General features: G+C 39.1%; 1 protein-coding gene across 8 annotated transcripts in view; it reads right to left on the reverse strand.

Annotated features, from left to right (window-relative positions):
- The window catches only part of gpsm2 (G protein signaling modulator 2), a 57,858-nt gene that overhangs the window by 17,722 nt on the left and 13,771 nt on the right, over positions 1–26,365 (reverse strand). For 6 of the 8 annotated variants that reach the window (XM_059647805.1, XM_059647807.1, XM_059647804.1 and 3 more), the window contains 9 exons: positions 16,763–16,984; positions 14,878–15,013; positions 11,063–11,205; positions 10,510–10,633; positions 9,498–9,613; positions 8,679–8,834; positions 5,573–5,681; positions 1,921–2,050; positions 540–610 (listed from right to left, as the gene is read on the reverse strand). In XM_059647805.1, coding sequence (XP_059503788.1) covers positions 540–610; positions 1,921–2,050; positions 5,573–5,681; positions 8,679–8,834; positions 9,498–9,613; positions 10,510–10,633; positions 11,063–11,205; positions 14,878–15,013; positions 16,763–16,984 — 1,207 coding nt within the window. Of the gene's footprint in view, positions 1–539; positions 611–1,920; positions 2,051–5,572; positions 5,682–8,678; positions 8,835–9,497; positions 9,614–10,509; positions 10,634–11,062; positions 11,206–14,877; positions 15,014–16,762; positions 16,985–22,003; positions 22,132–26,365 lie in introns of all 8 variants that reach the window. The other 2 variants (XM_059647808.1, XM_059647809.1) reach the window with 2 other exon arrangements.

A 26,365-nucleotide genomic window follows, 5' to 3' on the forward strand; every position in this document is an offset into this window, starting at 1 on the left:
CAGGACAGTTGCAGGATTCTGGTCCAGAACCATCTCAGTCTATTAAAGTTTTCTTGTTGACTCTAGACATTGACTACCAGACAGAGTCTGTTTCATTGCAGATTCCACCTGAGCTGCCCTAAATTCTAAATTTAGATCAAATCGCATTTAGCCCTTAGGAGTTTACACGGACTCCCAGTCCACTAACACCTTAAATATAACATTTTCACACGTGTGCTCAAATCTCTCCACAACATTATTCTTCCCAATGTCTGTAACCTCCTCTGTTCATATATCTGAGACCTGAGACCTAAGTATTCCCCAATTCTGGTCACATGTGCATCCCAATTCTTGGAATCTCCTACTGGATTAGCTGTATCTAGCTTTCTGGGCCTCAGTCGGTTGACTTCTCTCCTTAAACCTTTAAGCATACTAGTCTCCCTTTAACATCCTCTTTAAAAATCTTCATGTTGGTCCAAATTTATATACAAGTATCCTTCCTTGTGTCACAAGAGGTTCTAAGTTATAATTTTTCTAAAACAAATTCAATATGCCAGTACCTTATCTGGTGTTAGCTTCATTAGTTCCATTTTTTCCATACTTTGTCGGCGCCCTAAGCTTGGTCGAGCACCTAGAATAATAGATCATTGAGAGGGTTTTTGCTGTTGCCTCTGATTTTGATTTTTAACCAACTGTAATAACCAACGTAAAGTTTGTCGTCTATCTACTTTCTCACTCCAAAGAATCTGCCATAAAATTTTCTGTTCCCTGGGAAAAACCATGTCTCAAAATGTTATTACTTTTGTTTTAACAAAGTGTTTCTTTCAAACTGGAAGCTATAATTGAGGATGTGTTTGTATTATTTAGTGAAGGTGTAGAACAATCGCATGATCTCTTCCTGTGTGTTCAGAGTGACCCATGAACTCAGCAAAGCTCTTTCAAATTTACATTTTTTAAAAACTTTGCCCAAACTTCACAACTCACTTCCCTTAAAAATTCCATTTTAATTTTATATGTCGAATCTCTACAGTATTGCAGGCCACTCAGTACATTTCAGTCAATACTGACCCTCTAAAGAGCATCCCATCACCCCCTATCTTATCCACGTAACCCTGCAGTTCCCATGGCTAATTCATCTACCCTGCACATCCCTGCCCACAGTGTCCAACTTAGAATGACCAATCCACCTAGCCTGCACATCTTTGGACTATGGGAGGAAACCAGAGCAGCCAGAGGAAACCCACACAGACAGAGGGTGGAATCCAACCTGAGTCCGTGGCACTGTAAGGCAGCACACTAACCACTCAGCCATCATGCTCATAAACAGTAAAATACAAATAATTTATGAGGTTATGGACTCACTCACTGAGCTGGCTCGTTTTCGTTCAGATGTTTCATCACAATGCTAGGTAACACTGCCCCACTGAAGTCAGCTCGGCGAGTAAATCAACAACCTCACCCACAACCTGAGCTCCAAAATCTTTGCATAAATTGTTTGTTTAAAATTTTAGCAAAGTTGATGTTAGTAAAATGTTGGAAAGAATTTCCAAATCACTATGTTATTATTTTGACCAGTACCAGGATCTTCCAAAAATACACATCATCTTGCATGCCTCTACATCTGGTCTTCCTTTATTGTTTCACCCATATGAAGCACTTCATTAATTGTGAATATTAAAAAAGATAAGCCTGTGCAGATGAAAATAAAGACTCAATTTAAACCCCAAGACATACTTCATACCAGTACTAATATTTAGCCGGAATACAAAACAAGTGAAATATTGTGAAATTACTTCATTGGTAAGTAAAACACCGACATTAAAACACAAGTTCATGCTGAATTGCAGTGACAGAGCCACTTAAAAAGGACTGAAGCAGAGAGCTACTGTCAGAGCACAGGTTAGAGCTAGGATCTCAAAAATTGTCCTTATTTACACTCACCTTGCGAGTCCAATTCCAGTTTGTGGCCTGTGGCCAAGATGGAATTGTTTGCACTATAACTAATGCCCAAAACCATCTGAAGATCTGAAAGATTCATCCGAGCTGCAAGTTCACCACTTCTATCCCCTACCTATAAAATATTGAACACTAATATGTTAGACAAGAATTACACAATACTATTATGAACTGTGACCCAGCAAGTAGATCCATAATGTCAAACAGCAACTTAAGGTATTTCAAAAGCTGACTTTTTTTCAACTCAGATATAGTTTGAAAATAATCTAAACTTCTACATGGCAGAAACAGTAAATAATATTATGTTTCTATAAGGTATTGTGAGACTAACATTAAAAAAACATAGCTGCTGTATATCCAAGAATTTCAAGATTGGTATTTTCTTGTAAATGGATCACTCAATATTATAAGATCCACGTTTATTGCAAGCAACATTTTTGTTTACAAAATCTTGTGAAATATTGGTTTGCTTCTCAGAAAGTGCCCTTGAAGCGTACATTTCATCTGCCACATGCATCACTGGACACAGGAATTCTTTGAAGTCTAAATCTGTAGTACATAACTAATGGTATTTTTAACAACAATTATGCACTAAGGCAGAAATTTTTTTTCTCCATCCTACAGAGCTTCACCTTTTAGACTATAAAATGACTCTTCAATCAGAAGGTGTCTGGTAAAGGAAACTCTGACCTACTGAGCACAGAGCCGATTACTATTTCTCAATATCCAAGTTTGGTAATGGAGGAACTCGAATAACTGTTTAACTAGCAGACCTGAAAATTGTAGATGGGTGAGGAGCAGAAAGATTGAAGGGAGGTATTGAAAAGAAGAACAAATTCAAGGAGGGTCAGGATTCTTCCTACAATCCCCACTCCCATGCAGGGTGGGATAGGGAGCATGCAACCATGCACAAGACTAGAAAAGGCTACTGAAGCTTTGTTCTAGAACATAGAACATTAAGCATAGTACCTTTCAAGCTGGGTTTAGGAACTAACAAATGTTAATGTTCTGGTCACCGCATTATAAGAAGGGTGTGGAAGCTTTGGAAAGGGTGCAGAGGAGATTTACTCGGATGTTGCCTGGTATGGAGGGAAGGTCTGACAAGGAAAAGCTGAGGGACTTGAGGCTGTTTTCATTAGAGAGAAGAAGGTTGAGAGGTGACTTAATTGAGACATATAAAATAATCAGAGGGTTAGATAGGGTGGATAGGGAGAGCCTTTTTCCTAGGATGGTGACGGCGAGCACGAGGGGGCATAGCTTTAAATTGAAGGGTGAAAGATATAGGACAGATGTCAGAAGTAGTTTCTTTACTCAGAGAGTAGTAAGGGAATGGAACGCTTTGCCTGCAACTGTAGTAGATTCGCCAACTTTAGGTACATTTAAGTCGTCATTGGACAAGCATATGGACGTACATGGAATAGTGCAGGTTAGATGGGCTCGAGATCGGTATGACAGGTCGGCACAACAGAGGGCCGAAGGGCCTTCTGAAAAATATAAATGTTCACTTTGAAGCCAAGAAGCCTGTCACCTTTAGAGCTGTGAGTTCGTAGAATGATTTACAGCATCAACCTGAAATGAATACGTTCCCTCAAGTGATTTATTACATTTCACGTTCTTTGCACAATTTTCTCAGTCTAAATCCTAGTATTGGTTCTCCTATACAGATTTTTTTTATTGCTGCACCCCCCCCCAAAACCATGTCTGTAACTACAGATAGTATAATAGCTGGCAGCAGAGTAAAACAGTTCACTGCTACAAAAATTGCCTTGGTTTAAATGAGACGGTTCATCACCAGCTTCAAGAATAGACAATAATGTAGCCTTGCCAGAGACTCTAATTTTTAAAATATATTATTGGGATTCAAGTACAAGATTTAGCTAATATTAAGAGCTCTAACATTCTTATGGATCAGGTAGTCACCTTGAATACTTTATCAGCAAATAAAACAGTGTAAAGTAATAACAAACCATAAAGTAGTTTAGTCTCCCCATACCCTTTTCTGTAACTGCAAAATGCCTTTAGCTAAATCACTAATTCAGAACAAACTTCAAAAGCTATTTACTTTCAAAAGCATTTCTAATGGACCAAAATGTATGATTACAAAGACCTCTGGGGCAAAAGCAAGTTCTGAGTATTAGCCACTCAGTTGGCATGAATTGGGCAAGAACTTAACATTATTAAACTAAAACCAGAAAATACCGGGGGCGGGGGGGGGGGGGGGGTGGTGCACGCTGAAGCTTAGCAAGCAAAGCAAAATAATTAAAAAGGAACAGCAACAAGTAAATAATTCAGATACTACCTTCCATTAAACTGTAAGATACTGTAAATTTTCTCAACCGTTAGGAAATGCAAAATACTGCAGACCCTGGGAATCATTCTGGTGAAAGGTTATGACAACAATACCTCTGTTTTTCTTTCCAAAGATGCCAATTATTTGCAATATTTTCTTTCATTATAAAGAAAGATGGTGAACTGAGTTGGGAAGCTTAAAGAAAATATACACTAAAGAAATTCAGTGGAGAATATGAAGTGATTATCCAACAGATTTGTTAATAACATGATACAAAACACAGCATTACAGATAATAACTGGATCAATAAACAAAAAAGTATGAATAGTTAAACCAAAAGATAATTAAGTTGAGAGGAGGGAGAAATATCCTCTCCTTCCTGGTATCAACTTGCCTTTTCCTTGACCTGCCTTTGTCATCAGAATCACTAATGCCTGTTCAGTTTTGCCAGCTTTTCATTCCAAACATCAACGTGATGGAAAAACCAACATTTATTCTGCAGTAGAAAACTGCTGATTGTTTGACAATATCTGGTTGTAGAGCCATTGCCATGGAGAATGCAACTATATAAAAGAGTTGATTCCAATTGGTCAAGGCATTGCCCCAAGAAACAAACCAGAGAACGGCTGTCATGTACTTAACAGTATTGAAACAGACAGTGTGCACATAGGTTCTTTTTTCTGCAAAGGACAGGAGCCTGTGATATAATATTACAAATTCCAAATGGAGTAGAATAACATCGCTTCATCAGAGGCTCCACTGATGATAGTGACGAAATGTCTGAATGAAAACAGCTACCTCGGCGAGCAAGTCAACAACCTCAGTATCTGGCTAAAGTGTTAGATTAGATTAGATTCCCTACAGTGTGGAAACAGGCCCTTCAGCCCAACAAGTCCACACCGCTCCTTGAAGCATCTCACCGTGACTCATCCCGCTATAACCCACACACCCCTGAACACTACGGGCAATTTAGCATGACCGATCCACCTAGCCTGTACATCTTTGGACTGTGGGAGGAAACCGGAGCACCCGGAGGAAACCCACGCAGACACGGGGAGAATGTGAAAACTCCACACAGACAGTTGCCCAAGGCTGGAATCGAACCCGGGTCCCTGGTGCTGTGAGGCTGCAGTGCTAACCACTGAGCTACCACTTATGTTGGAATTTTCTATGCACATATTTACTACTGTGTTTCCTATATTGAAAAGCACTTAATTAACTGTAAAACATTCACAGACATCCAGTAGTCATGAAGTAAGACTTGTACTCAAGCAGTGTTTTTTCTCATTCATGGATGTTAATAATTTAACTGCATCGCTTATGCGGGTTATACAAAATAAATATTACCTCTTTTGAAATTTCAAAGTGCTTCTCAGCAAAATGTACAGCTTGTTCATGATCTCCTAGTGCAGTATAAGCATTTCCTAAACTCCAACAAGCTCTCCCTTCACCAACCCTAAAATGCAAAAGAGCAGAGTTACATATAAAGTCACTTTGCAAAAAGTAAAATGTATATCTAACATATTTTTAGATAAACTAAAAAAAGTGCTATGATGAAACCAAGGAGCACATTCATTTTAAAACTGTGTTTGCTACTGATGCTTCACTGTATGTGGGGTGAGGAGATTGAGTCAGTACTTTGCATAAATGCTAGATTTCAATTATTGGGCCACATATTGATAATTAGTTGGTAAAAATTAACTAGATATGCTTTTCAAAATAAAACATGAGATTTTTGGTGCAGATCTTATGATAGCCATGCATAATCTTTTAATTAGGATATTTTAAAAATTTAATCTAAAGATTTCAGAAAACCTGAGAACAATGTAGAACTTCAAAAAGACAGAGGAGTTGGAGGAACGAGTAAATAAATACCAGATGAAGCTCAATGAAGAGAGGTGTCAGTTAATGCATTTTTGTAGTAAGATCATGAACAAAGTACAAAACAAGGGTATAAATTCTAAACAGGGTGAAAAAGCAGAGGAACCTTGGAGTTTACGCACACAGATAAGTGAAGGAGACAGGACAGGTAGAGAGTGGAGTTAGTTAACATATTGTATCCTTAGCTTTATTAATAGGGTCATAGAATACAACAAGGAAATGCTGCTGAAAATGTAAAAGACATTTATTGGACTAACTGGAATACTGTGCACAGTTCAGGATGCCACATTAGAGGAAGGATGCAAACACTATGGGAAAAGTGCAGAAGAGATTTACAAGAGCTGTTTCTACATATGAGAAGTGTACATTATAAGGATAGATGGGAGAAGTTGGGATTGCTCTTCTTGAGGAGAAAAAGGCCGAGAGATGATCTGACAGAAGTTTGCAACATCAGGAGGGAACTGGATATAGAAGGAAGGGAGAAATTGTTTCCACTGGTAAAAAGCACAAGAATGAGAATGCACAGATTTAAACTGATTTACAAAAGAAGCAAGTGTAGTAGGAGAGATTTTCCCCCTCCACATAAGTGGCTTAGGTCTAGCAGTGTAGTGCCCAAAATGTGAGTTGGAGACAGGTTCAACTAAAGCATTCGTGGTGGCATTGAATGAATGTCTGAACAGAAAAACAAAATGTGTAAGGATGTGAAGAAAAGACAGGATACAGGCACTAATACATGATCTTCATTTGTAGGCACAATGCAGATACAATAAGCCAAGTGGAGTCCTATGCCATAACACTTGTGATTCGGTCGCTTAAAATCTGGTACAAACTTGCTCAGAATTTATTGCAGCATATCAAAATGAACAATAACCACTATTCTTGCTCATGGTTATTTAATTTCCATGATATTTTGCTCTAGAACAGCAAGATAGAAATAGTGCAGTGCCCTTGCTTAGGAAGCTGAAATGGTACTTGCACTGTTCAATCTCCTTAAACAGACTGAAGGAATGTTTATTTATAAACACGATTAATCAAGTGCATGAATGCAATGTGGAGGGAAAGGAAACAAAGAGGAAAGGATAGGATAGGATAGGAATGAAGAAAGAAAGAAATAAACAAAAAAGGTTAGAAGGGCAAATCTAGTATCAGAGATAATGGGGACTGCAGATGCTGGAGATTCCAAGATAATAAAATGTGAGGCTGGATGAACACAGCAGGCCAAGCAGCATCTCAGGAGCACAAGAGCTGACGTTTCGGGCCTAGACCCTTCATCAGAGAGGGGGATGGGGGGAGGGAACTGGAATAAATAGGGAGAGAGGGGGAGGCGGACCGAAGATGGAGAGTAAAGAAGATAGGTGGAGAGAGTGTAGGTGGGGAGGTAGGGAGGGGATAGGTCAGTCCAGGGAAGACGGACAGGTCAAGGAGGTGGGATGAGGTTAGTAGGTAGCGGGGGGTGCGGCTTGGGGTGGGAGGAAGGGATGGGTGACCCTGCAGCCATATGGTATCAATGTGGACTTCACCAGTTTCAAAATCTCCCCTTCCCCTACTGCATCCCTCAACCAGCCCAGTTCGTCCCCTCCCCCCACTGCACCACACAACCAGCCCAGCTCTTCCCCCCCACCCACTGCATCCCAAAACCAGTCCAACCGGTCTCTGCCTCCCTAACCGGTTCTTCCTCTCACCCATCCCTTCCTCCCACCCCAAGCCGCACCCCCCGCTACCTACTAACCTCATCCCACCTCCTTGACCTGTCCGTCTTCCCTGGACTGACCTATCCCCTCCCTACCTCCCCACCTACACTTTCTCCACCTATCTTCTTTACTCTCCATCTTCGGTCCGCCTCCCCCTCTCTCCCTATTTATTCCAGTTCCCTCCCCCCATCCCCCTCTCTGATGAAGGGTCTAGGCCCGAAACGTCAGCTCTTGTGCTCCTGAGATGCTGCTTGGCCTGCTGTGTTCATCCAGCCTCACATTTTATTATCTTAGAAGGGCAAATCTACTTCAATTAGAGCCTAAAAAGAAAAAAGAAACAGTGAGACCACACATTCAATACCTAACTTTCAGTATGATTGACTGACAGAATTGACTGTTTACCACATTAAGGCGGCAACAACACTCATTCAGCTGGAAAAAAAAATTAAGGCACAAAAATAAAGCATTCACCCATCATTCACCTGTCTGAATGAATATTAAAGCTTATCTAGCTCTTGGTCCTTAGACATTCAGGATTTTTCTAAGATAATGAAGAGTATGAATAACAGTTTTGACAGACAAAAACCAAATTTTCACAGCTCAAGTGATAAAAGTTACATTTTCAATTTTTTAATAAAAATCCTATTTTCTAACCATCCTGTTCAGAAATGTTATTACATACTTCTGGAGCAGGTCTGATTTGAACCCAGGTCTCCTGGTCTAGGTGTAGGGACACGCACCACAAAAGGAACCTTGCAATGAACTTTTCTTCATTCAATGGAATATATTTATAATGTGGACTAAGATCTGAGGTAATAGACATAATCTAGATCTGACACTAAATGATGCTTAGAGATTAAAGCAATTAAATATAATTTTACCTATCTGCAAGTTCTTGTGCTATAATAAGATGTTTTAAGTGATATTCAATGGCCTTTTTGTAGTCTTGAAGAAGAGTATAAGTGTTTCCAAGGCTGTAACAAGCTTGTGCTTCAACAGCCCTGTCCTTTAGCTGTCGAGCAAGATGCAATGTTCTCCTGAATGAATACCAATAAAGCACAAGCTAAAACATTTTAAAACAAACATTTTGAAATGTCACACAACATGGAAATATTTTGTTCTATTCAAAAGAAACAGGAACCGACAGGCCGTTAGCCTCTCTCAAGATCACACACATTAAAACATATCTAGTTGCCATGGTTATGTGTTGATTGCACCTTATGGTGTGGCACCAACACAGAACTACTTTAAATATGGGCATTTTTAAAAAAAATAACACTGGCCTACTTTTAGCTAACTGACTAAGCCATGGCAATTTAAGCAGCCATTCAAATCGGCCCTTGCATTACCTGTTTGAAGAGAGAAGACAAAAATCCACTCATTTGTGGATTAAGTACAAGTGAATTTTAAATCAGGTGCCAGACCATACAAAAATTGAGTTTCTTGTGGGAGGGTATGGGTTTGATTATCAAAATATGCAGAGTAAATGGACCTCAAAACAGTCATTCAAATTAACTGTGACATCACAATATGGACAATGTCTCATTGGTCTAAATTTACATATGAACAGCCATTTCCGTAAGGTCAAAACTCTGCAATATTGGTGAAATCATGGCTTTCAAACAAAATTTTCTCATTGTATTTAACTACTTGATTTCAAAACAAAGACAAAAAAGTTTTTATGTGCAAATAATACTCACTTGTAATATTCAGCTGCTATTTCAAATTCACCAAGAAACACAAAGGCATTTCCCAGATTGCTACTCGCTCTCCTTTCAGCTGATTTGTCTCCGAACTCCTTTGCAATTTTTAAGCGCTTAAAAAGCAAAAAGGGAGTTAAATATCAGGCAGAAAATCAAAAGTAGTTAATTTCAATATATACACAGCTGTAATGTACATTGCACAGTAAGCTGAACTTTGTTTGACATTGAGCAAAAACATAGCACCTTTAAAACTAAATGCAAGGCATCTAGCTGCTTGAGGAGTGCAGTCTGTATACAATCACATTTCAGTTAAAATTTCACAAGTAAAACATATAGTGTAAAAAGGCACAATTTAAACACAAAACCACTAATGATAAATATCCACTTACAGTTTGATAACATCATCTCTAAGTTCATAGCTTGAGATTTTCATAAATTGACTTTGACAGAAGTTCATATTTAAAAGGAATGGCATGAATTGCACTTACGCAACTCCTTAAGAGAACTGTACACAGTATAAATCAGTCACTAGGCAAGACCAGTAGAAGAAAAAAAATCTTTCTGGCAGTTTAAAAACGGCAACAATTTAATATGCAGAATAATATACTTCAAATCGACAGGTCATGCAAAGATAAACACAATATGCAAACTACCTGTCAGCAACCGTAGAAGCATTGTGAAATGTAACAGAAGACATTCATTTTTGCTTTTGCTTGCTGATAAGATTTACAAGCACACTTCAAGAGTTTATGCCTTAAAAAAATAGTTACAGCAAGATCTAATCCTTCCAATCCATGCCTATAGTAAGTAAATAAAGAAATACCACATCGAGGCTACACTTTCCAACATGGCACAAAACAACATAAATCCAGGAAAATTCAGATTATTGTGTCCTGCCTTCTAACTATATAGAGAACATTAAAAAAATGCAATTTTAATAAATTTGCAACTCCACGTAAATATTGTAAAACTATGGTTGTGTTAAAGATAAATGTTTGCTATGTCATACCTCTTTGTGGGATTCCACTGCTTTTCTGAAGTTCCCCAAAAGATAATGTGTATTTCCTAGATTTCCATAAGCACGTCCCTGAGCTGCTCGGTCTCCTAGTTCCTTAACAATTGCTAAATTTGCCCTATGAATAAAATTACTACAAGTAAATAGATCTGATCTGCAATGTTTATTTATTTTCGAATTTAACAAAGCAAGGGTTAACTGAGTTAAGAACCATAATATAGTTGAAAATGATCACTGCTCACAGCTAAGTCTGTGCAAACCCTTTGTGAACGTCAGGAGTACCAGAATCAAATCTGCACAATTATCACTTAAAAAGTATAAAATTGGAGCTTATGAATTCAATGTAAGACTATGCTCTTTTTTACAAAACGAAAAGGGCATTTTTGTTTGAAATATGTACACACAGTCTCAGACCAGCATCCCCATTCCTAACTGCAGGCAAATTATAATAAACACATAACTCACTCAGAACAGGCACAGAACATCAACCTAAATTGTTTCTTTATCTACTTTCAAGTTTCATATTCTATTGAAGGAAACTACTCACTCATAGTAGTCTGAAGCTTTTTGTAAAACCACAATCACCTCTTCTGGAAAGTCACCTGGATTCTGAGTCTCTGCATAAGCCAGACTTTTTCCTTTAGCATGGTATGCATTACCAAGGTTGTAAAGCGCTCTTGCTTCACCTACCTGTTTTTATAAACAATATCAAAACACAAATCATATGAAGAAAACAAATTACTCAAAAGAAGTTGCTCAATTAAAAAAAAAATCAGTTGTGAATCATTTCTTGAAATTCTAAATGAGAGTTAACATTCAAACAAACTAGTGGTTTTATTTTCAAATTCTATGATTTCTTGTATAAGCTTCAGCAATGGAAATGGGCTTTAAAATATTCTATGGCTATGGAGAAAGGAAACATTTCGCCAAAATGAATGTCTGTAATGGATGCACAGTCACGAAATGAGAGAAGCTAAACGATTTTCTTTTTTGTCTGTTTTCACCATAAGACATAGAAGTGGAAGTAAGGCCATTCGGCCCATCAAGTCCACTCCGCCATTTAAATCATGGCTGATGGGCATTTCAACTCCACTTCCCTGCACTCTCCCCGTAGCCCTCGATTCCTTCGGAGATCAAGAATTTGTCGATCTCTGCCTTGAAGGCACCCAACGTCCCAGCCTCCACTGCACTCTGCGGCAATGAATGCCACAAGCCCACCACACTCTGGCTGAAGAAATGTCGTCTCATTTCAGTTTTAAATTAACCCCCTCTAATTTTAAGGCTGTGACCACAGGTCCTCGTCTCCCCACCTAACGGAAACAACTTCCTGGCGCCCACCCCTTCTAAACCATACATTATCTTGTAAGTTTCTATTAGATCTCCCCTCAACCTTCTAAACTCTAATGAGTACAATCCCAGGATCCTTAGCCGTTCATCATACGTTAAACCTACCATTCCAGGGATCATCCATGAGAATCTCTGCTGGACACACTCCAGGGCTAGTATGCCCTTCCTGAGGTGTGGAGCCCAAAATTGGACACAATATTCTAAATGGGGCCTAACTAGAGCCTTATAAAGCCTCAGAAGCAGATCGCTGCTTTTATATTCCAACCCTCAAGATAAACGACAACATTACATTCGCTTTCTTAATCACTGACTCTACCTGCAAGTTAACCTTTAGAGGATCCTGGACCAACACTCCCAGATCCCTTTGCACTTCTGATTTGTGAAACTTCTCACCATTTCACTGAGGAAGATGCAAGAAATCTCCCAGAACTAGAGATCAGGTGGCTATGGAGAATGTGGAGTTAAAAAAAATCAGCCTTAAGAAAATTGTAATGGAGAAATTAATGAGGTTGCAAGTTAGTAAATTCCAAGGACTGCCTAGTTTACATCCCAGAGTGCTGAAGGAGGTCGTGTGAAAAATAGGCAGTTAATGTATCAGTGGTGATATTCCAAAATGTTATAGATTCTGGAATAATTCCTGTGGATTAGAAGGTAGCAAATATCATCCCACTATTTAAGAAGGCAGCGAGACACAAAATGGGGAACTTCCGACCTCTTACCTTTTTATCAGTAGTCGGGAAAACATTACAAACTATTATAAAGGATGGGATTAATTAGGCACCTGAATGATAATGACCTGGTTAGGCATCAGTCAGGATTTATGAATGGAAAATCACGCTTGACAAGCTTGCTGGAGTTTATAAAGGGAAACCAGTCAATGTGGTATGGTTACATCAGAAGGCTTTTGATAAAGACCTCCACTGGAGGCTGGTCAGAAAGTCAAAATAAATGAAATAGAGGGCATGTACTGGCAGGGATTACTGGTAAGCTAACAGATAGCAAATACACAGTAGGAATAAATAGGTCATTCTCACATTGATATGCTCAGACTGGTGGTGTAGTACAAGGATCAATACTTGGGCCTCAGTTGTTCATAACATTATCAATGATTTGGAGGTGGAGACCAAATGTAATATTTCCAGATATTGAGGAAGATACAAAGCTAATTAGGAATGTGTGATGAAAGGAAGATGTAAAGAAGTTCCAGTAGAAACATCCACTTTCCTGCTCCTCTGAATCTGCCTGACCTATGTTCCTCCAGCTCCATACCCATATTGATACTGGAAGACCAGCATCCCCATTACTAACTGTGTTCAAGAACGTCATGGTGAGTCACCTTCTTGAAGTGTAGTCTTTGTTGTTTCCATACATCTGCAGTGCTGTTGGGGAGGGAGTTTCCAAGATTTTGATCCACTGACAGTGAAAGAACACTAATATACTTATTGAAGAACTATGCGACAGACAGTATGCAGAACAGGCATGTGCTCAAACTGTCAAGATGCAACTAGAGGGCTTCCCAGGAATTTGTACTGAGGAAAGAAGCCCCACAAAGTGGGGGGGGGGAAATCAATCTAGAAAGAAAGGGTAAGGGGGAAAAGTGGGGGGGTAAAGAATATACGATATAATACATTTACACAAGAAGGGGAGCTAGCAGATTTAAAACAGATGAAGAGGAATTAATCTTGGAATTCACTAACTCAAGTATGATGGATGCTAGGTCACTGAACAAACTTGAGGCAATAGGCGGATTTTTAAATAGTAATGGGTTGAAGGGTTATGAAAAGTGAGCAAGCAAGTGAAGTTGAGGCAAAGTTAAGATCAGCCATGATCATACTGAATGGCAGAGCAGACTTGAGACGCTGATTTGCCTACGCCTACTTATGTTCAACTTTTTCATTCAGTTTATAAAAATTATATAGATGAAGGAACAGAGAACCATATATATCCAAGTTTGCTAAAGGCACTGAGTTGATACTGTAAGTAATTAGAAAGTATTTAGTATGTGTAAAAGACAAAAGTTGCAAAAGCACAGCGATTGTTTTTCCCTCACTAACTATATGCAACAGAAGCTATGGTTATCACTTTACACCCTAGAAAGTGTGATTGAGAAAATAGTCTAATGTTAAAAAAAAAGACACACAGTCAAGCACTTCTAATCAGGAAGATTGAGGAAAAAGAACTGAAACACTAGAAGATAGTGTACAAGAACAAAAAACCCCAACAATCTAATTAAATAAAATGTTGGCCTTTATCTGAAGGTGGCTAGGAATTATGCTACAGTTGTACAGCATTTTGGTTAAATACCATCTGGAATACTGAAGTCAGATTTTGTGCACACACTTCAGGAATGATACAAATGACCTAAGAGACATACCTCAACATTTAGCAAAAATCATACTAGCACTAAAAAAGTTTAAATCAAAGGCACGTTGCACAGATTAGGCTTGTTATTACTCGAGTATTAAAAAGGGTGATCTAAATTGATATGTTCATAGAGCAGAGACAGATGCTCTCTCTCTTCCGATGGAGAATCTAGAACAAGGGGCATGGCTTTAAAATTAGAGCTAGGATGGGGTGATGTCAAGATGTATTTATTCATACTAAAGGGTAGTAGAAATCTGGACCTCTTCTCTACACTGCAGTGGAGATTAACAGATTTATGTTACATAAAGACTACAGTAGTGCAAGTCAAGAGTGCTATATGAAGTTAAGATGCAGATCAACCATAATCTAAATTAACAGTTGAAAACATTCATGATACTAAAGACAAAGAGATAGGTTGAGAAGGAGAATCATTCAGGGGAACAGAAGCCAGCGCAGAGAATTTAATTCTCACTGTTGTCATCATTCTGCACTGCAAATCAGCCATCCAGTCAACCAAGCTAACTGACCCCCTAAACAATCAGGGTTCACATTAAAGTAATACTATGCACTACACCAAAGCAATTGATCACAAAAAGAGGGTAAGCAAGTGAATTGCTACCAAGCGCACAATGAATCCTTCCTAACTGTTACCTTATCACGGAGTTCTCTGGAAATGTCTAGATGTCTTTGACAGCAAACAATTGCTTCATCAAAATGTCGTAAAACCTTGAAAGTATTGCCAAGGTTACCACTGGCTTTAGCTTCTCCCAGTCTATCACCAATTGTTCTGAAAAATTAAGCAAGCAGTAATTTAAACCAACAAAAGGCCAAGTTTTTTGCATCAAACCCTATGTTATTGACAATCCTTCATGCTTTCTAAACACAAATGTGCTAATTATTCCCTTTGTTGTATACTTTTGATTTTTGTCAGCACACTTTACTTTAAAATGTTAGTTACAGATTTAGTAAATAACTAATTCTCAGCTTGGAACTGATGCAAGTTGTTAAACACATTTGATGTCCTTTCTGTTCTTCCTGCTTTAATGTCCTTGCCCAAGCTATAACATTGGTTGCCGCATTACTTAGGCAGCAAAGTTGCTGGAAATGTGTACAACAAATCCTTTGGAATTCAACTAGATTCAAGTAAAGACTGAAGTTTTGGGTATAACCCAACCTTTTCTCTTTTTCTATGTTGACCAGCTAATTATTTCCATTTATTGGTATAACTTAATATTTTGGACAAAATGGCTCATTCAGATCACAAAACTAAAACACTATTTGTTTAACTATGCTAGATATTGCAATCTTGTGGAAAAACGACACAGGCTTGAAAAAAATTGCAATCGCCATTTCTGATTCAATTCACTTCAGCAATAGAGGATTCAAAACTTGAAATCTGGTTGGGTTTTGTATAGTTTAAGGTTTACAAACACAATATTGATTCGGAGCTTTCCAAGCTGAACAGTCATCAAAACACTGAATCAAACATAAACCTCATTATGCATTAGATAAAAAGCATGATTTTAAACTTTTCCTTTTGGTGGAAACCTGCTGGGCAGGTAAAATTAGAGCAGTGACTTACCTAATTCAATTGTGCTGCTCCACCAAAGATAGATTTTAAACATATCTTTCAAGCAGAAAAACATTTTGAATAGGTGGATCAGGCTCTAATAATAACAACACTGCTCAAGTAAAATTTTAACTCCCAGGTCTATGCAAGGAAAACGTTGTGTGTATCTTGTCAGGCCAACATCAGAACTAAAAGCAGCCTAGAACACCAAGCAATTTTAATAGTTCTTTCCAGGGGGCCAATACGAGCAAGTGTAGCCCTCCAAAGCCTGCCCCCTAAGAAAACTTTGGGACACCTCAGCACTATTCTTTCCTTTGCTTCCTCAACTCATCAACTGCAATCTCCCCACTATCCCCCTCCTAACCAGCTACCTTGAATTGGTCCTTTAGGTTTCTGGCAGCAGCCTCTTACCGCCCAAAATTCCACTTGCCTACAAACCACTTGTCATAGCTACAGGGTTCAAATAGAAAACAGAAAATAGGCATGCAAATGAATCTGGAGAATTAAGATCTCCCAGACTCATCTTGTAAAATGCTGTATGTTTTATTGTTTAACTTGTTTCCACCTAGAACCAAAAAGAAAGCTAAATTTAAGTTGAAAGAATAGGCAAGATCAAAATGTTTTATAGCTAATAGCAATATTTTAAACATAGGATCTACTTGACCATTTGGTGCTTCAGTAATGTTAAGGAGGTTTTAATTAAAATATGGTTTGAACTTTCTTAAAAAAATCAAAATTAAAGATGGAAAACATTGTATCTGATATAGGTGACAAAATTAAACTGATATTGTTACTTAAAAATTTTCACAAGAACAGCAAGGAAAGAAATTCCAGCAGAATGGCTTTAACATAACATCCCCAACCACCACCCCACCCCCCCAACCATATCCCCACAAATAAAAAGCTGAAATGAGTGCAATAGTTTCATATACTGGAGACCCAAACTAAGGGAAAATGCATGCTTACCTTGCAAGAGTCAAGTCATGATGGTGGTATTCCAGTGCTCTGGAATAATCATGCAAATAAAAGTAAGCATTTCCAAGCTGACTGTAGATGGCACTAAGAATTTTCAGGTCCTCTGTTCCAACCTGAACTGCAGCTTCAAAAAATGACACCCCGGCTCGACAGTCTCCTGTTTTACAGAGTCGTTCACCTTCTAAGGCCAATTCCAAGCAGGAAGCTTCCATTCTACAAAAATCACCATTAAAAGTAATCAATTCCATAACATGGCCACTTGAGAGAGAGAGAGATCACAAAATTGTTTCATGAAACAAGATGCATCAGTACAGCCAGTGTGTGTGGGAACTTATCACTTAATTGTTGTGCAAATCAGGAGATAAAGGCACATATTACAATAATCACAAGGTAGATGGGGAAAATAAGGTTGGTAATGGATCACAAGAAAAGGAATTCATGAAGTGTTTGTGAGATGGTTTTTTGGATCAGCTTGTGGTAGGGAACAGAAATGACAGATGGACCGAATAGGTACTTTGCAACAGTTTTCAGTGGAAGACACCAGCGTACCAGGGCTTCAAGAGGAATCAGAGGAAAAGTGCAGTTGCCATCAAGGAGAAAGTGCTGAAGAAGCTAAAAGATATGGAGATCACCCAGACAAGATGAACGATACTCCAGTGTTCTGGAGGAAATAGCAGAGGATATTGCAGAGACATTGGTGGTGATCTTTCAAGAGTCAGGGATGGTTCCAAGTGACTGGAAAATGACTATTGTAACACCCCCGTTTAAGAAGGGAGGGAGGAAAATGGCAAACTTCGAAGCAGTTAGCCTGACCTCAGTCATTGGTAAAATTTTAAGAGTCCAATATTAAGGATGGCATTGCGCAACATTTGGCACTGCATGGTAAAATAGGCTGAACCAGCAGAGCTTTGTCTAAGGGAGTTAATGCCAAATTAAAAAAAGCCTGTTAGAATTCTTTGAGGTGGTAACAAACAGGCGAGATAATGGACAGCCAGTGGACATGATCCATTTGGATTTCCAGGAGGCCTTTGACAAGGTGCAACACAGGAAGCTAAGTAAGAACCCACTATATAACAGTTCATGGTGCTTGTGGCAAGGTGCTGGCATGGATAGAGGACTGATTGAAGTCAGAGTGCAGGGATAAATGGGTCTTTTTCAGGACAGTAGCCAATGACTTGGAGTTCCATAGGAGTCCCTGTTGGGACCACAACCATTCATTTTATACATCAATGATCTGCACAAAAGTAGCTGAGAGTATTGTTTGCAGATTACACAAAGATAAGCAGAAGTTCAAGCAGTGTTGAGAAAGTCTGCAGAAGGACTTACAGAGGGTACGCAAAAAAAAACGGAGGTGGCAGATTAAATTCAAATGTGGAGGAGTGTGAGGTTATGCACTTTGGTAGTAAGAATTGAGACATAGATGATTTTCTAAATGGGGTAAGGCAGTTCATGGGTCATGAATGGGTTCCATTCTGGAGGCTGTTTGCAAGTTGATTTGTACACAAGTTGGAACACAATGCAAGACAATATAAAATAGCAGTTTGTGCTTACAAGGAGCCATGCGTATATTGGATCACATTCCCAATTCTCAGAAATCACAGGGCACCAGGTTATTGTCCAATATATTTATTTGAAATCACAAGCTTTCAGAGAGCTGTTCCTTCGTCAGGTGAAGGCTTCAAATAAGTAATTTCAAATAAACCAGTGGGACTATAACCTGGTGTTGTGTGACTTCTGACTCTGTGCAACCCAGTCCAACACCATCACCTCCACATCATTCTCAAATCTGACATTATTAAATCAGGGGGCTTCCTATATATATAATGATGATGTAGCCACAATTGTGGACTGGACCATTTTTGGTTTGTAAAGATAAATTGCTACTGAAACACCTCTGGAAAAAGAAAAATCAGTGGAATTACACTGTATATGGTGCAATGCTATGGTCAGGAAGATGGATTTTTTTGGTAGGGGGCAACCAAGTGTGTAGATGAGGGCAATGCTTTTGATGCAAGTCTACTTGGACTTCAGCAAGGTTTTTGAAAAAAGCTACCACAAGGGATACTGATAGCAAAGGGAAGAGCCCATGGGATCCAAAGCAATTTGGCAAATTGGATTCACAACCGAGTGGCAGGAAGCAGAGGGTGATTGTTCGGACCAGAAGTCTATGTGCACTTGGGTACCACAGGGGGCGGTGTGGATACCCTCACTGTTTGCGGTTTATATATATGATTTAGGCTTGAACGTAAATGAGTTTGCAAATGAATCAAAAATTGGTAGGATAATAAATTAAGTGAAGGATAGTGTTAGATTACATTGGGCTGAACAGTCGCAAATGGAATTCAATTCAGATAAATCTGAGGTACTGCACTCAGGCAGTGCGAACAAAAATAATAGTGGAATCCTGAAAAGCACCAAGGATGGGGGGCCTTGGTCTGCATATATATCATTCCCTTAAGGAATCAAGGCAGGCAGATAAAGTGATTAAAAAGCAGGTGGTACATTTGTCTTTATTAGCTGATGCTTAAGAGTAAGAGCAGGCAGGTTATACTGGAACTGTACAAAATCTTAGTTAAGCTACAGCTAGAGTTGGTGTGGAATCTGTGTCATAGGAGGGATGTGATAGCACAGGTGGGGCTGCAGAGGAGAGTTACTAGGATGTTGCCTGGCCTGGAGAGTTTCAGTTATGACAAGATTAGAGATTGGCCATTTTAACAGCCAGCACTAATGGAATGAACAGGAAAGGTAAACCGAATTCAAGTTTTGAGAAGGTTATCACCTGGTTTCAGATAGTTCCTTTGGACAAGATACATCTAACTGGAGAAGCAGCTAAATGTTTACTAATGCTTAAAAGACAAAAAAAGTAAGCTGGACTGTTTATTTGACTAAACCCCAGGTTCCTGTATATACTTTAGAATCTTTGTGGGCTATGTTTAATAGCTCTTAAAAATTGAGATTACAATGTTTTCTTCACTCCTTCCCATTGTTTCCAATACAAGACAGGAAATCAGCAATGTTAACTGCGTAGTTGAAGCCAATGCTAGAACTTCAAGGAAGAGACAAGGATGCTGCACTGTTCACCTTCTAGGGAGGTGATAAAGGAGCTGGTCAGGGCAATGGGATCATTCTCCTTTAGGAAAAAGAGGCAACAACATGGCCTTCTGAGACTGCTCTAACTCTCAATAAGTCCATGGCCAATCTGATCATTCTATTACTCACCTACCCTCCAACAATCTTTCACTCTCTTGCTCATCAGGATTCCTTCTACCTCTGCCTTAAACATATTCAAAGGCGCTGCATCCACCACCTCTGCAGGAAGGGTTCCAAACACTTGAGCCTCTGATTAAAAAAAAATTCATCTATCTTTAAGTGGGTGACACTACATTTCTAAAACACTAACCCACAGTTCTCGATTCTCCCATGAGGAAAGGGAGCTTCCAGATCCAGCCCTCAGGATCTTGTTTCATACAAGAAATTGTTTATTATTTTAAACATCAATGGATGCAAGCCTAGCCTGTCTAACTTTCTCAAAAGACAACTCATGGATTCCAGGTGTTAGTCTAGCATAGTAAAAGAGGATTTATAAACATTTAGAGGGGCAAAAAAAAGATTAGAGAAATAGCACGATTTTTTTGCAAGGAAAATCGTATCTTACAAACCTGATTAGAGATTTTTTGAGGAAGATACCGAAAAGATTGAGGGCACAGCATAAGACATCATTTATTTGGACTCTAATAAAGCGTTTGACAAGGTTCCATTTGGTGGTCTAATCAGAGAAGTTCGGTCACATGAGATTCAGGGTGAGCTTGCTAAATGGGTACACAATTGGCTTATCAAACAGAGACAGTGATGGTACAAGGTTGCTTTTTGGAGTGGAGGCCTGTCACCAATGATGTTCAACAGGCATCAGTTCTGGGTCCTCTTTTGTCTGTTATTTTGTACAAATGATTTGGATGAGCCTATAGAAGGCATGGTTAGTAAGTTTGTGGACAACACCAAAATTGGTGGCATAACAGACAGTGAAGGTGGTTTTCTAAAATTACAAAAGGGATCTTGATCCAGTAGGGCAATAGGCTGAAAAAAAATGGCAGATGGCATTCAAATTGGATAAATTGAAGGTATTGCATTTTGGTACAACAAATAGGACTTTTACAATTAATGGTGGGGCCTTGAGTATTGTTGTGGAATAGAGGGATCCATGGGATCAGGTGCATAATTCTTTGGCATTTGGATCACAAAAATATAGGGTGGTTAAACAGCAATTAGCACGCTTGCCTTCATTGCTGAGTCCTTTGAGTATGGGAATTGCGAAGTCAGGATGAGGTTGTACGGGGCATTGGTGAGCCCTCTTCTGGGAATACTGTGTCCAGTTCTGATTGGCTTGTTATAAGAAGGATTTTAGTGAGCTAGAGACAGCTCAGAATATACCTGACAACTTTCTGATAGGCCAAGAAGGTTTGAGTTATAAAGAAAAGATAGCTAGGCTGGAACATTTTTCACTGGAGTGTAGGAGGTGGAGAGGAGACTTTGTAGAGGTTTATAAAGATCATGAGGGGTGTAGACAGGGTAAATGGTAGGTGTCTTTTCCTTAGGATGGGAGATTTCAAGACTAGGGGTCACATTTTTAAAGGCGAGAGGAATAAGATTTTAAAAGAGACATGAGGGACATTTTTTCTAAACAAAAGAAGAATGTGTGGAATGAACTTACTGAGGAAGTGGTGGATGCAGGTAGAGTTATAACATTTAAAAGACACTTACACAAGAACATGAATTGGAAAGGTTTGGAGGGATACGGGTCAGGAGCAGGCAGGTGAGACTAGTTTCGTTTGGGATTATGTTCAGCATGGACTGGTTGGACCAAAGGGTCTGTTTCCATGTTGTATGATTCCATAAAAGAAATCCTCTGTAATCTATATATCCTTCAAAGCAGCTTTGCAAAGGCAGTGCAACCAGATAGCCACAGCTGTCAGAGAGTCTGAATGCAATGCTACAAGTTCGACAATGGCACACAAGTGAATTCAGTTTCAAATGCCATTGCCTACAAACTGCAACTCACACCTCATACAATGCTGAAGATACCATACATTTCATTCACCTAGAATCTCTACCAATGACCCATTTTTCAGCTTACTTTTAAACACGACTGTAAGCTTTACACCCATATCTCAACTTGTACACTACCAGCTACTCAAGCACAACCAAAAAGATTGCACTATATTCAGACACACTTACTTCATTTTTGAGGGCAAGGTCATTAACTTTTCATTTTCTCCATGACAGATACCGTTTTACATATTTCCAAGAATTTGTCTTATAAATAGTTAGAACTAAATTTTGAGATATATTTTAGCTGGAAAAAGCTGTTGTGCAAAGAAAACAGAAATCTTTTAGCAACAGTTGGGCAGTATCAGGCATAGCAGCACTGAATAGTTTCACAACCCTCAATGTTTTATAAATTCATAAATCTTGCAAAGTATTGTTTAATAATGTTGCATTACACTTTAATCTATTTCAAATGGAATGATGTTAACTGTGTTTAAAAGCAGTAAACATTTAGAAATCTAGTAGACACTGAAAGTCAAGTCTCCATAATGCAGACTTTTTGCATGTTATTTGAATTTTTAAAATGGAAAAATTAAATATTAGGTTAACTTGTGATCATAGAGTTTATTTTGTAGATTGTGTATTAACCCATTTGTAACAAGTTCAAAACATATGTCCCTTTAAGCCACAAATACATCTTTTCAAAAAACAAAATAAGAAAAAAATACAATGACTCCAAAGACAAACAAAATTGCATTGGGTCACAGAGGTATAACCATTAAAGCCACGAAGAAGAAACCTACATCTTTTCACAAGGGAATGTGATTGGGTAGCCTTAAAAAGAAGAACAAAACCTACAGTAAACAACATTTTTTAAAACTTGACATCGCATAACTTTAACTTAACTAAGTTTCACAGCCGTTAACTCTTATAATATTCCCTTGGCAACAAATACAGTTCACTTACTTCTTCTACCATGGTAAACATTCATTGAACTGAAAACAAAAGCAACTCCAAATCACGAGTCTGTTTAGAAGAAGGTGTATTCCAAGATACTCTCACATCCACAACTAATTGCTGTTAATTATCAATAGAGTCATACAGGTATACAGCATGGAATAGGTCCTTTGGCCCAACTCATCTACGCAGACCAGGTTTCCTAAACTTAGCTGCTCCCATTTGCCTGTGTTTGGCCCATATCCCTCTAAACGTTTCCTAACCATATACCTGTCCGAATGTCTTTTAAATGTTGTTATAATCATACCCTGTCTCTACCACTTCATCTGGTAGCTCGTTCCATATACACACCATCTTACGTGAAAAAGTTGGACCTCGGGTCCTTTCAAAATCTTTTGCTTCCCACCTTAAACCTATGCCCTCTTAACTCCTCTACTGGGTGAGCATGGGTGTCAGTGGCCACAAATCACCAGTCAGCATCACGGTCGCCTCGACAAGAATACTGTGGAACACGACGGTAGGCAGGACAAAAGAGCGTGTTGACAAGGCTCAGGATTGTTTGGGCTCTGTCGAAGGTAGAGTAGTAATACAAGGTGGCGGGACGGAACATTAGTTAATGAGCTGTGCAGGGCACGTCAAGTAGAGGTTCAGAAGTATCCTTGGCTTCGCTGAACCTGCGACTTCCAATGCCAAGATGATCTGCATTTCTTTCTGTATTTTAAGTCTGCAAGACGAATGGAAAATGGCTATAAATTGCAGAGTGTGTGTGGTAGAAGTCAGGTTTGATTTTTTTTAAAATCAGGGATCCACTTGAGTGATGGGAGTCCTTTCAACAGATATTGAATTAATAATGACTTGTAATTCTTTACAACTATATCACAATGCATAAGAAATGCGTGCAGAATACAACTGTATGGACTACAAATTCCAGTCACAAGCAATTTTGACCCTGTCACTGTTCACAGATTGAAGGTAATCATCTCTGTGAACGGAAGCAATCACAGGAGACCTTATAAAAGGAGATACCACAGGTCACAAAACATGAAGTAATGCAGGCTTTCACAGGAAATCAATTTGGAGCCCTGTACAGCTTATCGCCTAAACTGCAAGTAATCTGCAATATGCTCTTCTATGCAATGTTGTCTTTCTTGAGTGATGTGGCACTGAGGGAAGGTCTCAGTACTCATGCAGCACTACAATCTCCCAAGTCTCTTTGCAAGGTGACTAGTACTGCATTCATTAGAATAAAGTGCAAAAGTACCACATGCAGACATTCCATGGCACTCCTTGTGAAAGTGGTTCACGTCTCATTGAACGGCGAAGCATATAGAACAGGCATCTGACAGAGTAATGAGAAGGATACCCACTCAAAGCAGCAAAGACCTGTTCAGTTTCTTTCATCTACACAGATTCATTGTAATGAATCACTGATGGACCCTGCCAAAACAGGACACAATACAACAAAAACATACAAATGGAGGAACAAATGCACCAGCAAGCCGAAGACTAGCAACAACCGTCAGCAGATGTTAAGCAGCCTCCACATGAAAAAGGTTACCACTGAAGGACTCTGACATGCAAGAGGGCCAAAGCATCTTGTCCTCAATGCCATTTCCTGAATGATGAAGGCAAAGAATCAGTGCAGAGTGACAACATCCCAGATGCTGTCACAGAACTATTCCTACTGCTGGAACATGTCTCAAAACCTGAAGGAATGGTGGCTATCATGCTACAACTGTACTGAACAAAAAAGAAAAATTATAGCACAGGAACAGGCCCATCGACCCAGAACCTCTATCTAAACCGGTCACCTACTTTCCAAGGATCTGTATCCCTCTTTTCTTAGCCCATTCATGTATCTGTCTCGATACATCTAGAATGACACTACCGTTCCATCCTCTACAACCTCCACTGGCAATGCATTCCAGACACCCACCACCCTCTGCATAAAAGAACTTTCCACACATATCTCCCTTAAACTTTTCCCCTCTCACCTTGAAATTGTGACCCTTATCTAAAGCATCCACATCCTTTTGTTAATGTGGCGACCAGAACTGTACGCAGCATTCCAAATGTGGTCGAACCCAAGTCCTGTACAACTGCAACATGACCTGCCAACTCGTGTACTCAATACGTCGATGAAAGAAGATGTGCCTTCTTGACCACTCTATCGACCTGCATTGCCACCTTTAGGGTACGTCGGACCTGGACACCCAGATCTCTCCTGTGCATCAATTTTCCCCAGGGCTTTTCCCTTTACCATTAAGCTCGCTCTTGAATCAGATCTTCCAAAATGCATCACCTTGCATTTGCCTGGATTGAACGCCATCTGCGCTCTCTCCACCCAACTCTCCAATCTATCTCTATTCTGCTGTATTCTCAGGCAGTCCCCTTCACTATCTGCTACTCCGCCAATCTTAGTGCTATCTGCAAATTTGCTAATCATAATCATCTATACCTTCCTCCAGATCATTTATGTATATCACAAACAAGTGGTCCCAACACAGATGCCTAAGGAACACCACTGGTCACAGTTCTCCATTTTGAGAAACTCCCTTTCACTACAACTCTGTCTCCTGTTGCCCAGCCAGTTCTCTATCCATCTAGCTAGTACACCCTGGATCCCATGCAACTTCACTTTCTCCATCAGCCTGCATGAAGTTTTATGCAACTGGCTCCTTGGACACCTGTGTGGGATCTATCAATCATCCACCCACAAACATAAGAGGATCAATGGACTTGAAATGTAAAGCCATTTATGAGAAGTTACGCCATTACATATTCTTTTCCCCTCATGTCGAGGGCAGTGCTGCAGTCGACTTCTCCTAGGTGCACAGAGAAGGTCCAATAATTTTAAAATTATTGGTGGAAACTCAGCTCATATCAGTGCCTCATGGACAGCCCTTTCTACTGACTACAGCAACATAAAATAGCTGCCAGGGATTTCAGCATTCCACCCAAGCAGACTTTGCTTCCACCCTTTTTCAAAAGCCTTGCACACACTTTCTATCAACATATCAGCAATACAGCAGACCCCAACAATATAAATAAAGAAGGATCAAGCCTACATGTTCCATTCTCTGTTTAAGTTTCCTTTGACAAAAGAAAGAGATGCTTCAGTGATCAAACCTTTCACTGCATAAAATTAAAAGATGAGCGTAATTCTCAAACCTTCTGCAGCATTACCAAATTCTGAAATTACGCTGGGAATTCTTGCACAAATTTCAGGCCAGTCTTTAATTTTCCTGGATTCCTATGATGCAGCCCAAGTAATTTGTTGCTGGTTTCAGTATCCTATTTTCTCAGGAATTTAATTTATGGTAAAATCTGCTTGTATTTTTGTTGAAATTACACAATCTTCAAAAACTGTACAGGTTTTCTGCCATGCACAAGACTGGTTTTTGTTCTTGTCATTTCTCCAAATCATTTCAGAATATATTTAATAAAAGGTAGAGAAATAATGGTGAATGGAAAAAAAGTACAAAAATAAAGAAAAGTAGTTTGGATTACATTTTTTGAATTTTGCATTTTGTTACATTTTTGTCCAATTAACATGAAAATGTGGAAATCTTAAATTGTGAAAGACAATGCAGA

The sequence above is a fragment of the Stegostoma tigrinum genome, chromosome 8 (assembly GCF_030684315.1).
Source record: "Stegostoma tigrinum isolate sSteTig4 chromosome 8, sSteTig4.hap1, whole genome shotgun sequence".
Taxonomy (NCBI): Eukaryota; Metazoa; Chordata; class Chondrichthyes; order Orectolobiformes; family Stegostomatidae; genus Stegostoma; species Stegostoma tigrinum.